Source organism: Chelon labrosus, assembly GCF_963514085.1.
Source record: "Chelon labrosus genome assembly, chromosome: 22".
NCBI lineage: Eukaryota > Metazoa > Chordata > Actinopteri > Mugiliformes > Mugilidae > Chelon > Chelon labrosus.
In genome coordinates, this window is record NC_140355.1 from 12,762,457 (window position 1) to 12,779,738 (window position 17,282).

The 17,282-nt window shown below is 42.8% G+C and overlaps 1 protein-coding gene across 2 annotated transcripts; it reads left to right on the forward strand.

Annotated features, from left to right (window-relative positions):
• The first annotated feature begins 756 nt into the window (after positions 1–756).
• On the forward strand, positions 757–12,386 carry sapcd2 (suppressor APC domain containing 2). Of its 2 annotated transcripts, none has more exons than XM_084572918.1 (6): positions 757–2,035; positions 4,694–4,827; positions 8,648–8,794; positions 9,848–9,949; positions 10,501–10,611; positions 10,692–12,386. In XM_084572918.1, the coding sequence occupies exons 1-6, from the start codon at positions 1,249–1,251 to the stop codon at positions 10,818–10,820; spliced, it is 1,410 nt and encodes a 469-aa protein (XP_084429044.1). In that variant the 5' UTR covers positions 757–1,248; the 3' UTR covers positions 10,821–12,386. The 2 variants fall into 2 exon arrangements, with proteins under 2 accessions (XP_084429044.1, XP_084429045.1); XM_084572919.1 differs by having other exon boundaries at positions 10,504–10,611.
• Positions 12,387–17,282: the final 4,896 nt, after the last annotated feature.

Consider the following 17,282-nt stretch of genomic DNA (forward strand, 5'->3'; position numbering starts at 1 on the left):
GTCAGGAGCAAATTACAAGGAGCCCTTTGTGGCGAAGTGACAGCATCTTCCAAGTTAATCGCTGGTACGTCCTGTGCAGATGACGATGGGACGCTAGTTCAAGTCTGGGCAGGCCGGAGAAGGAACTGTGCAAAGGGTTTTTATGTGTGACTCACAGCGGAAGAAAAGAAAAACAGAAGTAGTGTCCCTGAAGTGTCAGAAGTGATTGTGTTTTGATTCTGTGAAAACTGGATGCAGGTTGTGGTGCAGGGATGTAGCAAAGACTGCCAGCTTTTCAACATGACTAAGGGGAAAATCTTAATTAATATAGTTTTATATAATGTATAAAGTGTGATTAAATGCAAAATTAGCTGGAATTACATGCTTTCTGGACCTCTTTATTCCACGTTTGGTTGTTGTCTCCCATTATATCATTGAATACAGTTATTATCTTCAGAATAATATAGTTTTAAGTGCACCATTGCTTACTACAGTGTCTAATACAACAAATTTGTTTTAGTATATTATCTTAATGGTAAGTTCATTGGGTACACTGCATCTTATCTTCAGGAAGATTATGGTATTTGTTTAAAATAACTAAGACAGATGTTGATTCAACTGTTTGAAGGCTTTTGTTTCCAGAACGATTGAATTGTTGTGCATTGTATTGACACATGTTTTGTGTAAAATAAAAATGATTTATTCCATTTATGTTGCAGCTTTAGAGTTTTAAGTTATTTTATTTTTTATATGTTAAACAAAAGGGGCTCTGTCCTCCCGTGCTGGCTGTTTTCTGGACTGTAAGGTGACACTTTATCCAGCTCTTCCTGATTAACTTGGGGCTCCATAATAATATCCAGGCTTTATATGAATAACGTCTCGGTAATAACAAAAGCACAACTCAAACTGGAGCCTACCTCAGCTCGCAGCCAATCAGCGCCGAGCTCGCGCACGCCGCGGCCAATGGCTGTGTTCCGGGGCGCTCGAGCACAGCCGTTTGAAGGGCGGTCCTGGGACAGAAAAAGGAAAGTATCGATCACAGAGCGGAGAGTGTCGGCGAGGAGGGTACACGGTAAAAAAATAGAGGAAAACAAAGCAGCATTTTAGGCTAAAAATATAGATAAATGAGTGTTTTTGTTATCTAGCGAGTAAAATATAGGCTACCTCATTTTTTTTTGTTTACGCGCTCGACTGTTCATTTGAAGTTAGCCGACTTGTGTTGGTGTGTTTTTGAATGATTAGTTTGTGGAGTTCATCAATACCCCCACTATGGCTTTAATAGCGACTGACCAGGGCTGCAAGATGAACGGGACTTCAGTGATTTACGGCGGAGTTGGGCCACGGAAAGAAGTTTTTCAAACCCCCGCGGACGGCTTTAAAACAACCAAAATGCAGCCCATAGAGACTGAGTATTCAACAGATGGCCTCCCCAAAGCCTTCCTGCACAGCCTGAGGACCCTGTTTGACATTTTGGATGACAACGGACGGGGCTATGTGCACATCTCTGAGATCGAGAGCCGCTGGCAGGGGGCAGACACTCGAGACCTGCCCGGTGGGGTGCTGCCCTGCCTCAGGAGGGTCACCCCGCCTCATGGCTGCCTCACCTTTGAGCGGTTCGTTGCGGGTCTGCGCTACTCCATGCTCAACCCGGAGAACAGCGCTCGCTTCAAGGCCCAGGCCGCCGTGCACCCACAGCAACCCCCAAACCAGAAACCTGCCCCGCTGTCCGCATGCAGCGGCGCCGGAGCCCGGGTCGAGAACAAGGTGCGTCCGCTGGGGCCGAGCAACGTGACGAACACCCAGCAGCACCGGGCGGCCTCCCTCCAGAGCCGGGCCCGGCAGGAGGAGGGGTCCGGGTATCCCGCGTGTGGACCAGCGAGGTACAACGCGGGCTTCGAGAGGTCCGGACGGAGTTTGGAGCTGATTCAAGTCGCTCCGGAGGGCGGGTGTTACCGTCCCGACCCGGTCCATGTTGCCAAACCGACGCAGCCTCAGCAGAGCAGGGTCAGGTCCATTGAGTCGCTTGCGCTGGAGTCACCGCAGCTCCAAGGAGCGAGTAAGTAGGACCAGATTTGGTGGGAAAGTTCATGAAGGAGTCCTTATCTTATCATCATCCCAAGAGATAAACCCCGAGAGTCCAGATATTGCAATATATTACTAATACAAAATGCATATTTGCTCTGGTTATGCAAGATGCTGCTGTCATTCAGTTATGCACTTAAATATATTGACTCTAACAGATTTCTAATTCAGATAGAGATGCTATGAGGTGTTAATGGACTTTGATTAATCCTGTGTAGCCTATAAATGTGGCTTATCACATCTGAACATTAGTCAGGGATTTGCAATGAAAATCAGCCCTCAAGAAGTTGTGGATATGCATCATTTTAATATTTTTTTTTCACGTAAATAATTTATTCTAGCTTGAAAAACAGTTTTTTCTGAGGTTTATTCAATTCGCTACTGTTGTTTAGTTGCTCCCATCCAACCTGAGGTGTATCTGTACACAGATATACTTCAACTACGCATCAAAACACAGAACAAAACTAAAGAAACTAAACTTTCATGAGCCGTCCATTTGACTTGTCCACTCCAGTCTTCTCCGGATTCACTATATACCACTATAGTTTAATTAGATGCACTGAACCAGGATGTGGACACGAGTACATGACATGTGCCGACCTTTTGCATGTAACTATTTGTCATTCAGCTCATGATGTAAACGGTTAAAAATGACAAAGTTGAAGGCAATCTCGGTCAAACTTCTCTAGTATCTTCTTAAACAGGGCCTGTTTAAAGGCCTCCGCTTCAGTCCTGAGTGCCCAGCTGAATAATTGCCGTTGTTAACCCCAGGCCAGGTCAGAGATCTGTGTCATAAACCACAGAGATTTATCCTTCTCGAGGGGTCGCTTTTAAGGAGAGAGCGCAGTCTTCCCTGCCACGACTGAAGGAACGGGTGATGGTCAGTCGCATGCGTCGTCATTTGTTCAGTTAATGCGGTGGATGGAGGATGGAGGATGGAGGAGGTGCCGCCGCCGGAGAAATTCCCAGTTTGCCTACTCATTATCTTGTTCAGACACATAGACTGACTGGTCCTTTTTGTTCTCGTAGTTCTTTCACATTCTTTCTTCATCTCTCTTACGTGCACTCAACTGGAGTCGCTCCGAGTTTGCGTCACCTCTCTCCTGTTAGGCTTGTCTGGAGATATAATAACAGTGACACTCACACTGTCTATGTCGAGCCCTCGAGGCTTTTTAGTGCTTGTATCACTTTCACTAAAGACATTGTTGGTTTTCATGTAGATAGATGGATAGATACATACACTAAATGGTCATATATATACGTACTGTTTGCGTTTTGAGATAGGCCTCTCAAATGAACAGTTTGCAACTATTTATCAGCATCTTGGGAATGAATTGCATCAGTACCGAGTAAAATTCACATTCAAGCAGAAAGTCTTAACAGGAGATTGCGTGTTATGTGGGCGTATCAATCACCAAAGCATCCGAATGAAACGTTCAGTGATCACGTAAGTGTGTAAAGTTTAGGTGTCCGCATATTTTTGGGCACGTTACAGGCAGTCCAGCAGCATCCGTGCTGTAATCGCTCACATGCAGCCAAGCCCCGCTGGATTAGTCCAGATTACAGCAGACAGGCCGGGCCTCACTAAATCACTGCGGCAGTGAAATCCTCCCCAACACCCTGTAGTCCACCACAAATTCCCGACTCTCTCTTTCGCTGTGTTTTGTTTTAGAAAAAGCAGCTGTGGCGTGTACTTAAATCTAAATAGCTGATGATGATGATGATGATAAAATACCACAGAAGAGGTAAGCAGGGCGTTACGTCACATTTTCCACATGGACAGCTTGGAGATGACTTCCACGTTATCATATCAGCATGTCGTTCAGATGAGATAGGATAAAAAACACTCCAAAATAAACAAACTGGAAAAACAGCAGAGATTTAAACAAGATTATCAAAGTTAAAAGATAAAAACACTGCTATCTGGTGTTTTCCCTTGATCAAAACAGACCAAACCTGAAATTTGCATTTACCGTCTATCCTGTTTCAATTTCAAAATGCCACGCTTTATTTACTGTTCATTCATCTCACTTTAAAATGTCGATTATTGTGTGTTGTTCATTTGTCAGAAATATTATCAGAAGCTTGTTTCAGAGCCTTCAGCTCAGATGTTTTATATATTTCTTTCTGCTCCTCTGAACTCATCCTCAGTCAGATAATCTAATGACTGAGTCTTCAAATACGTATTTTTGTTTTCCTGTGTATTTTAAAATCAATATGTTTTTCTACATTAGTATAGTAACCATGTAATGAAAACCACCCAGCTGAGTACAGCTCCCTCCTGTGGTGTAAACCGGCAGCTCCAAATGTGTTCAAAGACCAACTCAGCACATGAAAACATAGCAGGACTTGCATGCGTTACTTTATTTGCACCAAATGCAGTTTGTCTAATTCTACTACTATTGTAGACAGATGTGTGTGTGATTATAATTGCTGTGTTTTGCATCCATGCCTCATTGCAGTCTTATTGTAAAACACAATTTCATACTTTCTTTGCCACTGTGTTGTGTTTTATATTATCTTGAGCTGTACTACAAATATCTGAGAATTTTTTGTTTTTGAAAACGTTCAGATTGAATGACAGAGTGCATTCCAGACTGCGGCTGAAAATGTCTGTGTTACATTTGTCTAGGTGTTGTGAAATCAGGTTTACCAAGATCTCAGAGCGAATCAGCGACAGGATTTACGGGTGGTTCCAGGCGGCACGGGCGGAGTCGGGAAGAGCAGAGGCGGCACACCATTTCCAATGGAGTGGATTATGGAATGGTTAGTTTGAAAAACACTTTCACAGTGTCCCAGGTATACCATGCAACAGTCTCCATCAACTTAATAAATGGACTTGTAAAGCGCAGTAAAGAAAAGCTTAAAGTGTGATATTAAGAAACTATACTTGGACAAACAAGACAAACTTCTTTACAAGCAGTGGCCTGTAAGTGGGTTTGTCATTTCATAAGTATGTTGTGTACCCAAACCTTGTACAAACCCACATAACAAACATGAAATAACAGTTTAAAATATTAGAAGGGAGGTCACATTTTCTAAAGTTAGCTGATAAGTCAGAAAATGAATGCAATGTGTATAAGATCATAATGAAAACTTTATGTTCATTTCTTTACAGAAAAACATCACTGCAGTTTAGAAATGTGCACGCACAAATAACTGTATCAGACTCTTCCAGAAAGATGATCTACAAATGCTATCCATCACCAAAAGAAAGAAATTTTGTAGCACAGACCTCTAATAGGACATAAGTTTTGCCTTTCTTTGTTTTCCAAGATGGTAAATTGGATATAGTTTGCTTTTGAACTCTTGGTTGGATGAAATATGCAATTTAAATAAGCCACTGTTGGCTTATTTAAATTGATCTTTTACCATTTTCTCACATTTGTACACTGGCAGATAGCTTTGAAATGTTAACCGCAGCCTTAAAGAGCTGTGCCATAAACAGCAAGCTGACGGTCGGTCGGTCTATTTTAGGTGTCAGGCCTTTGGTGAGCGTCTGTTCCTAATTTTGACGGTGTGTCTGGGACCTTTCACCTCAGCAGTCGGACCGGCCACCATCTTTTATGCTGATTCGGTGTATTTAATCAGTGGTGAAACTGGCCGGTTAAATTCGAAACTTCGATTGGCTGTTCATATTTATTCTATTTTCCTATCTAATAGTAGCTTTTTTTTTTAATGAAAGAGTTATTTCCTTTCGCACAGGAGAAAATGTATGTCTCAGCCGGCTGAAGTCTGTGTGATGTGTTCAAGTGCAACGCTTTGGCCCTGATACAGGTGACGTGAGGTGACGTTCACAGGTGACGTCATTGCCGGCAGTTATTTTATGTCGGTTTGGTGTGTCCATACCTTAGGATGTGTTGGCACTAGCAGAAAAGAAACGGCCGGCAGAGGATTAGTGACATTGCATAATCGAGCCAGAAAGCTTGTTGAGGCAAGTATTTCTGTTTAAAGCTGAATAGTGGTCTTAATACATTTCAGTTGAGCTGTGATGTGTCATCTTTTTTTATTTTTTTGTGTGTTGCATAAAGAGAGCAGAGGCTCAGTGGTGAAGGATTTTGACAGAGACAGATCATGACTTTTATTTTGAAAATCTAATAGTAAAAACATTAAAATAGAGGCTTTCCTCTGTTTTACTTCCTATTGGCCCACGGATTCCCCTCCCACCCCACTGCCTCCCCTTCACTCTGCCCCTCCCACTCTCTAGTCAGGGGCTCAAGCCTCCTCTCACTCTTCGACTCTCCCCCTGCCTCACCATTTCTCTCTCTTCCCAGCTCACCTCCTCTCCCTCTTTCTTTCCGTGTTTGTGTCGCGTCTCCGTCTCTTTTTCTTTTGGCCTCTGTGTCTGGAGAGGCTGACTGACCGACTCCCCTCCTTCTCCCTCCGTCCCTGCCCCTCTCCTCCTCCCCCTTCCCCCTGTCCCTCCCACCCAGGCCGACTTGGCCCACCGTTGCCCTGATGGTAGTGAGCCGGGTCGGGCCCAGGGGCCTGGTAGAAGTAGAGGATTCGCTCGGCAGGCCCGGCCCAGCCTGGACGGCCGTGTGGGCTGCCTACACTACCGTCTTCATCCCCCTCAGCAGTAGCCTCTACAGCAGCAAGGCCCTGCACTTTTTCCTGTGGGTGAGTAGGAGAGTGAGAGAAGGAGGCAGAAGAAAAGGCAGAGATGACTGTAGATGATAGAGGACTTTAAAGGTTGTTGGTTAAAGGGTTTTGAAGATGTGCATCAGGTTGTTTTGGCATTTAATCATGACAGTTGAGACAATACAGGAGGTACAAAGTTGTCATCACTCTCGTGTGTTTGAAAGTCAGTGTGTGCTAGAACAGGACAGTAGAAACTATTTATGTGAATTTGTTAAAGGGACTTTGGGACATGTTTATTGTAGAGGCTCACAGTTCGTACTTCCTCAGAAATGAGTCATTGTTGATAAATTAGTTGACTGACAGAGCTTAATAAACAACAGTGTTTCAAGTCGTTTATCAAATGGAGTTGCCAAGTGTTGGGTGGTAACAGTTGCGCAAATGTGAAGATGTAATGGATTTATTTTTATATATAGAATTGTTAGTTGAATATCTTTGGGCTAAACAAAAAAAAAAGAGTTGTGAATTGTCATAAACTTAATGTTTAATATATTGATGAAAGTGTCACTGAAAGAATAGTTACTGTAACCTTGTGGCATTAAAGTTAATTAGCAGAACTTAGTTGACAGCAACAACGACAGTGTTATTATTCACCAAACATACATTTTTAAGATGTGTGGATTTGCTGCTTGTGTCTTTGATGTTTGGGTGAATTTAATATCTTTAGGATTTGCTTGTCAAAAAAAAACAGCTGTGTGAAGGCAACATTTTATTGACTTAACACAGAATCAGCTAAACCCCTAAACAGCCTGTGCTTCAGGGACGTTTCAGCTCCAGTATTGCGCCTGTCGTGCTGTTACATTGTAGAGTGTCGGTTCATACTGTTCTTTGTCGACGAAGTTTAAAAGGTTGTTGTGTTGTTCTTTGTGTTTTTAGCTACACGGCGCGTGCACCGGGCGTCATGTTATTGTATGTGCGTTGTCGCGCGTATTCACGGCTGCTCACTCAGCCAGAAGAGAGCACAGAAACACACACACATGTACAGAGTTTTTCATAACCTTTCAGCCGTTTGCTGCTCTGGTTCCTCTCTGTGTATTTTCCCCTTTCTTTTTTTTTTTTTTTCCCCAGTGTGTTTTCCTGCCTGTGGCCCATCACACATTCATGCAGCCTGACACCGGGTCATGCCTCATTCTACACAGAGAGCCCCCCCCCGACCCCCTTCTTCCTCCCAGAAACCCCCCTCTTCCTCTGTGTACACTCTCTCTTCAGGCTCTTTTTGGACGGAGCACAAAAATGTTAAACAGGGCTTGATTTTGGTCTCTCGACACTCTTTGTGCTCTGCCAGTCTACGTTTGCTGCATGTCTCCTGGCGTATTAGCGATGATCAGTGGAATGTAGTGAGCTGCTATGGGTGGACAGAAAGATGACACACCAGGTGGCTGAATGCCAGCGGTGAGGCCTGGATTGTGGCAGTGTGCCGCATGGACAGCCTGGTCAGCACAACTTAATGCAGCCTTGCTGGGCTGCAAACACGCACACACACATGCTTTCTCTTTCACAAAAACACACGCACACTGGGGTGGCCACAGCTGAAGTGGGTCCGCTGTTTACCCCATTCTTAGGTTGCTGCGTGGTTGCCATGACGCCGGACTGATTGCTCCTCTAAACATTGTTCAGGATGGGAGAGAGTCCGGCACAATTGGTGCGGCGCCATTGTCTCGTCAGGCACAAAAGACTGTGCTGCAGATGCCCCTGTGAAAAGATGGGAGCCTGTCCGCCATGCAGACTGCTGGCAGCCCACGATCAATGATTAGATTTAGTCTTGGCAGCGATTTGAAACCTCCCTCAGGGATGGCATGGGAAATATTCTCTGTGGGAAATCTCCACAGAAAGTGACTTCAGGCAAGGCTGTCTCATGTCCCTGACTAAGCTTTTCTCTTTCCTTTCTTTCACCATTTCACCCTTATCCTGTCCCCACATTCCCTTCTTTTCACTTGACCTCACGCAGCTGAAGCAAATGAAAGAGCTGGAGCAAGAGAAGGACTCCCTGCTGGCCGGTCTGGAAGTGGTGGAGCGGGCCCGAGACTGGTACCAAGGCCAAATCCACAATGTCACAGAGAGACAGCGGCAGATCGGCCAGAGCTCGCAATGCACGGTTAGTTAAAACACCGACCTAAAAACAAAGACTTTTGCCACTGGTGGGTGTTGCCAACCTGATACTCGCATAATCACAGTCTGTTAGCAGCTCTTTCGAATCCCTCCAGTTATAGGTGATTATCTGGTGGTTAACAGAACCTAGTCAGATGGGTTTCACACAGATGTTCCTAAAAAAAAAAACAGAACTCCCTACCAGCTATTAAGAACTGAAGAAAATCCAGCCTGTCCAGTTTCCCTACTATTAGCCTCATTTTTTGGACATACCATGACCTGGATGACTGACCTGGGATCAGCTGTGAGTCATGAGAACGCTGCTGTTAGGCAACTTTCGTCAAGTAGAAGACACCAGTTTAACAAACTAAAGAGTAACTTAACTCTCCAGGGAAACAGAAGGGCTCCCTGCTGACGCTATAAGATTAAACTATAATATATAAACCTACCATCCACCTCCTTCTGGAAATATCAACCAACGCATCGCAACTCTTGAACTGGGACCATATTGAAACGCTTCCACTTACTATCACAAGAGGAGATCATTGATGATTTCTCACAGGAGAGATTTTGACACAGTAAGAAAAGCACAGGCGTAAATAAAAGCAGAAATTACTTGGACAAATGATGACCTGTGCATTTTCCCAACACATGTACAGCTGCCAAAAGTTAAATTTAGTCGCGTCACAGCAGCTCGTCAGTGCAGCGGGGTTTCATCCTGTCATGGAAATATTATTCTATCCAAAGCAGGGGATTATTCTGACTGCACCCTTTTTTCCAGTGACTGTACATGTTTCCCGTGCAGGTTCTTTTTCCTAGTAACATATCCTGCTAACTTCGATCAGGCGACGCAGATTATAGGGAAATCACATACACTTGATTAAGTAAAATAGCTGCATGCTTTAAATTATATCCTGGTGTCTTTATCTGTGCAACTTTTTCTGAAACGTTCACCTCTTTTTAACCTCGTCCTTAGTTTATGAAGTAGCTGGATTTTTTTTCTTTCACAACTTTCTTAAAATTTCATTCCACCTGTCGTTTTTTGTTTTTCTCCTCTCAGGATTTCTTCACAGAAGCCAGTCAGAGTCGCATGAACGTTCTCATTCCCAAGCTACAAGAAGTCAACCGCTGCCTTAATGACCTCATTTCCTGTACAGGAATGGTAAGTGTTTGTGTCCGTGGGTGTTTTATTTGATGTTGCAGGATAAATAGATGTCATCTACATATAAACCGTGCTTATGGATTTATGCTTTGCATAATTGCAGAACAACTTTGCTTAGTTATTCAAAGATTTTTTCACAAAACCAATGTTCATTGATTATTTCCACAATATTTTACCACTAATTGACACATCGTACATATGACTTTACTGTTGCCCAGCTCTTCTTTTATTCCAAATTCCAAAATCCGACCTCTCATCAGCTTTCAGGCCTGACAGTTCCCTCAGAGTAGTAGCTTCTGTCATGTTTTGGACTAATCTCGTTGCACGGTCTCATGAGGGTAATCATGTGAAACCAGTCTCTCAAAGCTGCAGCGAGATTTCTAATGAGAGTTGATGAAAATCCCAGTTGAAATCCAAGATAGGCAAAGCAGGTAATAGGATGCTGGGTGGCCATCATTACAATTATAAATTATCATATTTCATAACTTGTGGTAAAGCTGAATATCCAGTGTGTGTTTTACCTTCACCAATGGTTCCTCTTTATTTCCCAGCAGTCATTTCCTTCCAGCGGCGTTCAGACCACAGCTAACTCCCAGCCTCCTGCCCCAGCTCCACCACAAGCCATCCAGAGACTGAAGGGCCAGAACCGACTTCTCACTCAGGTTCAACACAGCCTCCAGTATGTGTCACCCGTACGAAGCGACGTTCGTTTTCTCACATCTTTTCCTTCTGTTCTTAAAAGGAGGTGACGGAGAAGAGCGAGCGGATCGCCCAGCTGGAGCAGGAGAAGTCGGCCTTGATAAAGCAGCTTTTTGAGGCTCGGGCCCGCAGCGCACAAGACACGAGCACCATGGACTCCACCTTCATCTGAAAACGCTACAGCCGACACCATCACCAACACCAAATGTCAGCCAGGAATCACCATGATGTCCTGTCGACGTATCCGCGGAAGATTGAAGCTGACTCTTGTTTACCTTACTGGCCGTTTGTGGCAGTGTCGCACCTTCAGCCATAACACTCTCAATTACAGTGAGCACCCCAAATCCAACCATGCACTACCTAGATGTGAGCACTCCTGGCCTGACCCGAGTGACACGACCCAAGAGTTTACTCGCTGCCTTTCCTAAAACACTCCCACGAAGAAGCAGAAAAGACTGGAAGAAATTAGTCGGGTCCCATGATCTCATCACTCCATTTCTTTGCAGCATCTGCCAGATCTCCACTCCCACTCCCAAAAGACTGTTATTTGTACTTCTGCTGCTCCACTGCACAAGGAACAGAAAAACACAAACCTTCACTGGGAGTCTGCCGATTATATAACGCTCCAAACGGAGCGTTATAACGGAAAAAATCGGACGGTGGGGGGTTTTGTTTCTGTTGGAATAAAATGCCATACACTCACACATGAAAACAAATTAAAATTCTCAGCTGCACCGGCTTGCTGTGACCTATCAGTAACTTTTTTTTTTTTTAAAGTTTGGTACTTTGATTTAATCAGTATTTTCTTCCTTTTAATGTAATTCAATGATCAATAACATGTTTACCTGATATATCTTCTTGGTTTTTATAGTGTTCAATTAACAGAGAAAGAGAGAGGGAGGGATTACGGAAAGAGCAGTTAAATGTTATAGTAGCAAGTTAAATGTTAAGACTGAAATGTTTTTGTTTTTTTAAAGATTGAAAAAATATGGGAGGGCAGTCTACAAGCTAACGATACACAAAAACGGTGAAATTTGGAAGTTTGCACGTAGGAGAAAGCTGTGGAGGACGAACGTGGTAGATGATGAATGTGTTAAGGTTGGGAGATCTTCTGACGTTACGTCAGAAACTAGAAAAACCAGAACAGATATGACCTTGGCCGACTAGCGCTACAGATCCTCCGCTCGTATTTACAGCGGATTCCTGTCATGGGTCGTATTTTCCGATCAAAATATTTATTCTCTAAAGAGATTTCAGTTTGAAACCCGGAGATTAAACGTTAGCACGGATGTGATTTTGTTTTTGTACATCTTCTCTTTTGAGAGGACGATTTTAGACTAAAGTGTAAAAACATTTAGCCACCCGCAAGTTTACAGAAATAAGTAGTTGGTGGGTGGCGGTAGAAAGAAAAAAAAAAGCATCGTAGTTTTATAATAGATGTGTACGGTACTGCTGGGATGTCTGCACATAGCACAGTTGTATGCCGCCTGTTTCCCACTTTGTTTGATCGTATGTTTCTTGCTGCTCAAACTACACTACGTGTGAAACACTTTTCCTTCTGCTTTCTATTGAAATCACTCAAACTTGGGGTGAAATGTCAGAAATAAAAATGACCAAACTCTTTTGACTGTGTTTTTTTTTTTTTTTTTTGCAACTCCATATCTAATATATTGTAATAACAGCATAACAGAAATTGTTAAGAAAATAAGAGATAAGAAAATTAATCTTTGGCAGATCACACTTCAGTTTTGACTCACATTTCTCCGTTTTCTAAAATAAACCTGTCAGTGGTCACTCTTCTCCTATTTTTATTTCCGCATTTTGACATGAGTGGCGGCAGCATGCTACTTTACATTTAGTAAAAGTATAAACTCAACTTTACATGACATGTTATGTTCAGCCCTGTTACCGTTCACCATCATAAATTAGGAAACTGTCCCTTGATGGTGAGCATAATCTGATGTAATTATTGCAGCACGTTTGCACTTCACCCTTCTTTGTTTTAATGAGGTTTATATTTTGGAAACTGGATACCACAAATTTTATTTTTTTTAAATTAATTTTTAATTATTTTGTTTGTTTTTTAAGTCAGTCTGTTGCAGTATCCCAGCGTCACTGTATGCGTTTGTAGGAGTCCCATTACATTAATTAATATACACCGATCAGCCACAACATTAAAACCACTGACAGGAGAAGTAAATAACATTGACCATCTTGTGATAATTCAATGTTCTGCTGGGAAACTTCTGGACCTGACATTCATGTGGATGTAACTTAGACATGTACCACCCACCTAGACCAGACCAGACACCCCCACCCCATAGCAATGACACTCCTTGATGGCAGCAGCCATCCCCAGCAGGATGCAGCCTGACACAGGCACACACACAAAAACGGTTTAGGAGCAACTGAAAAAAACACATGAAAAACAGCACAAGGTGTTGACCTGGCCTCCAAATTCACTAGATCCCAAACTGATCAAGTATCTGTGGGATGATCCACAGAGGCCCCTCCCCTCAACCCATAGGAAAGGTCCTACTCCGTATCTACATAGACGGATCTAGTACGTACATCTTCGTCACCACCGCTTGTTAGATTTGTGACAATTAGCCTCAGCTTTACTCTGTAAGCATGTGCTTGCATGTCAGCATCATTGTCGTGAGAGTGTTAGCAGGCTGGTATTTGCATTCAGCCCAAACAACCACTTTGAAATACAAAACAGCTTGAATACAAAACTTATCAGTTGAAAAACTTATCAGTGTTAACACGGTTGATTTAATACCACAGCTAACAGTTTTTCCTTTTCTTGTGTTTTCATGTGGTTGCAAAGGATGATACTGTGACAAAACGTGCTTACAATATGATATGCATGCTGTGTATTTATTTGTTTAGCACATTTAAAAATCCACAGTTGCAGACAGGTCTGTGATCAGAATGCAGATTCATTATATTCATGTTTATTTATTAATACATCAATTGATGTTAAGTCAAAAGTCAAGATTCTTGTTCAGAGTCTCCTCAGCTGTGCCGGCGTGGGCCCCTGCAGCGTGTGCGTTTCTGCTCCGATGCAGAATTTAGCGAACCTGTGGAAACCTTCTCCCCTGTAAGAAAAGAGAAACGCGTCTCCAGTAAACCTGACACCAGCACAAACAAGTTCATGCACGGTAGGGTAAACAAATCGGGGGTCGAGTTTCAGTAGACGGCCTGTAACGCTGTTCAAACAGCCTGAAACACCCGACTGTACTGTCACATATAAAACACAGCCAAGAGGACGCTAAAGAAGAAGTGGTTAAATAATTAACAGGGCCCTACTTTAACGTGTTCTTAGAAGTGTTAACAGTGTTAAATGGTGTTACACTCACTGTATTTTACACACTATAAAAGACAGCAGTCTATTAAATGTTTGAGGATTAGGAGCAAAGAGGTGAAAGGTCACCCGAGAGGTCAGTCTTTGACCCTCTGAGTCAACACTACATGTGGACACCGCATCAGTTAAACTGTCGCTGTGAACGTGGCGTGACACAAGTCTCCGTTTGGCGCGCCGGGGAATCGACCGACAGACGTCGCACCTTGAAACGTGTCAGCCTCACGTAACATATTACACATCGTTACAGTGAATTAAATCAGAAGTCTCTTGCATCAGTTGTTTACTGATGATTTTCCGTCAGGCACCATTGGTTTGTTGCATCATCGCCAATCGGCGTGAATGGATAACTGCTTGCCCCGACACGTCCTCCACACTGACGTGTTCTACTGGCTCTTTCCGATCAACCGTTGTTCCGTTTCATATTTCAAATTAACTTCCACACAATTCACACAAGTCATTTATTTAACATGTTAGTTTTAAAGGAGTGATGTTTGCACAGGGGCCAAACAAGACATCATGGCATCCAGGGGGACATCCTCAGCTCCCACACCCTCATCCTCCTCTCTGTGATTGGATGATCAGAGTCAGCAGGATCCCTGAAGTGTTAGCTCATGTTCCAAAAGATGTTTTCTATTCATTTTGAGGTGTGGGGTTGGGTGGGGGGGGGGGGCTCAGTATTTGCTCACACTGGAACAGAGGAACACAGGAGTCAACCACAACTGAGATTGGAGATTTGGGACATCCACTCACCTTAGGAAGGTGCTGCAGTGTCTCAGTGAACAGGTGAGTGTCATTTTACATAAACTGGCTGCGGTTTTATCTGAATTTTGTTTTATTCTTCGGTCTTGTGTCAATATTCTGGCGTTGCGGACTTTATTAGTACATGTTCTGTAGGAGGCTCAAAAGACTCTATTCGTAGTCAGGTTGCACATTTACATGTCACCCTAGATACAGAGATAAGACAGATATAGGCCAACTGCTTACAGTGGTATGCAAAAGTTTTGGGCACCCCTCTAAGATTTCATGATAATTTGCTCTAACTTTATAAAAGAAGATCACAGCAACAAGATTTGATTTCCTACAGAGATGTAGACATTTGAGTGTTTTCCAGACCAAAATTCTCAGAGTACCATTACGTAGTTTTATTATGATAAATTAAAATGTAAAATATGGTATGTGCAAAAGTTTGGGCACCCTTTTAATCACATTGATTTCAAGACCTGTAGGGATTTATAGCTGACAGGTTGCAGCACAAAATTGCTTTGACTAGCTTGTGAGACCTTCAATTACAAAGACAGGTGGAACCAATCATGAAAAAGGCTATTTAACAGAGGCAATTGCTGGCTGTGCTTGTCCTAGGTTATTTTTTAGAGTGTGGCAACATGGGGGCATCGAAACAACTCTCCACTGACCAAAAAACTAAGATAATTCATTATCATGAATTAGGAAAAGGGTATAAAAAATTATCAAGAAGGTTCGGACTTGTCTGCCTCCACAGTCAGAAATGTGGTGCAGAAATGGAAGGCCACAAGAACAGTCCTTGTGAAGGAAAGATGTGGTTGGCCAAAAAAAATACTGGAAAGGCGCAGGCGAAGGATGGTTAGAATGGTCACAGACAAGCCACAGACCACCTCCAGAGAACTACAAGAACATCTGGCTACTGATGGTGTAGTTGTTCATCGTTCCACAATCCGGCGTACTTTGCACCAGGAAAAGCTCTTTGGAAGGCTGATGCGCAAAAAGCCTTTCCTGAGTGTTCGTCACAAGAAGAGTCACATGAGGTATGCAAAAGCACACCTGGACAAGCCGGAAGCATTTGGAAAAAAATATTGTGGTCAGATGAGACTAAGAGTTATTTGGTCAGAACAAGAGGAGGTATGCATGGTGAAAAAAACACACTGAATTCCATGAGAAGAACTTAGTGCCTACTGTGAAATTTGGTGGAGGGTCCATCATGTTATGGGGCTGTGTGGCCAGCACAGAGACTGGAAACCTTGTTAAAGTTGAGGGCCACATGAATTCCTCTCAGTATCAGCAGATTCTTGACAAGAATGTTCAAGAATCTGTCACAAAGTTGAAGCTACGCTGGGGTTGGATTTTTCAGCAGGACAATGATCCAAAGCACTGTTCAAAATCCACAAAGGAATTAATGCAGAAGCACAAGTACAATCTCCTGGAATGGCCATCCCAGTCCCCAGACCTTAACATCATTGAAAATGTATGGATTGATTTGAAGCAGGCTGTTTACGCATGGAAGCCATGAAATCTGACTGAACTGGAGGCATTTTGTATGGCGGAATGGGCCAAACTACCACCTGCCAGACTTCAGGGACTTGTCTGTGGCAATAGGCGGCGTCTACAGGCTGTTCGAGCGTGCAAAAGGAGGCTCTACTAAATATTAATGGAATTATTTCTTTTGGGGTACCCAAATTTATGCACATGACTATTTTTGTTTAAATACACATAAAAATGTTTCTGTTGGACCAATGAAAATGACTGTTTCCATAAGGTATAACATATGTTAAAATAAAGTTGCTGCTTCAAAAGCTCAGCAAGTGATTTTGCAGTGATTTTCCTAATGAGTGTCCAAACTTTTGCATACCGCTGTATTTAAATGGTGGAAACAAGGATGCCAACAGCAGACATCACGTGTCATAGTGGGTGTCTGAGGAGGAAATGGGCTGAGGTGTCTGTGAGACAGTGTGACAGTGACACTTGAACAGTTAAGGAGGGGGAAGGTGATCGGTTCATTGGAGGATCAAGAGTCAGTTGAAGGTAAGGGCATCTGTTTACCATTCAAAGCTATATAGAATAAAAAAAAAAATAAATAATTAAATTGAAGGTGAGGTGCGTAGGATAAATTCAGTTTGCTGTTCTCAAATGAATTGACTGAATAGTTTTTGTTCCACTGATAAAAATTTTGTACTGCAAATAAAGCAGCCGATGCACCTTCTGAAATATCCCACTATCACATGTTAGTCTTTTCTATTTCAAAACCACTGTTGTGTATATATGATATGTTTTATATGCCATTACTTTCTGTATTTGTTATATTTAGAGTGTGGGTTCACACCTCGTCATGTCTTGCATAGACATTGAAGATATTTTGTGGGGGAGGATTTTCAGAGGAAGTACATTTATAAAAAATTTGAAGCTTCTAGAGCCCATACTCAAGGCTAAGTGAGTAAAAAAAAAATCAATATTATAGAGTTAATATGACCCTTCTGACTTTTTCATTGGAATTCACCAAGTTATAGGAAATATTAC

Coding starts and splice junctions, on each gene's coding strand:
- sapcd2 (XM_084572918.1), top strand. CDS start 1,249: ATGGCTTTAATAGCGACTGACCAGGGCTGCAAGATGAACGGGACTTCA. Junction 2,036..4,693: donor ACCGCAGCTCCAAGGAGCGA/GTAAGTAGGACC, acceptor ACATTTGTCTAG/GTGTTGTGAAATCAGGTTTA. Junction 9,950..10,500: donor TCATTTCCTGTACAGGAATG/GTAAGTGTTTGT, acceptor TTTATTTCCCAG/CAGTCATTTCCTTCCAGCGG.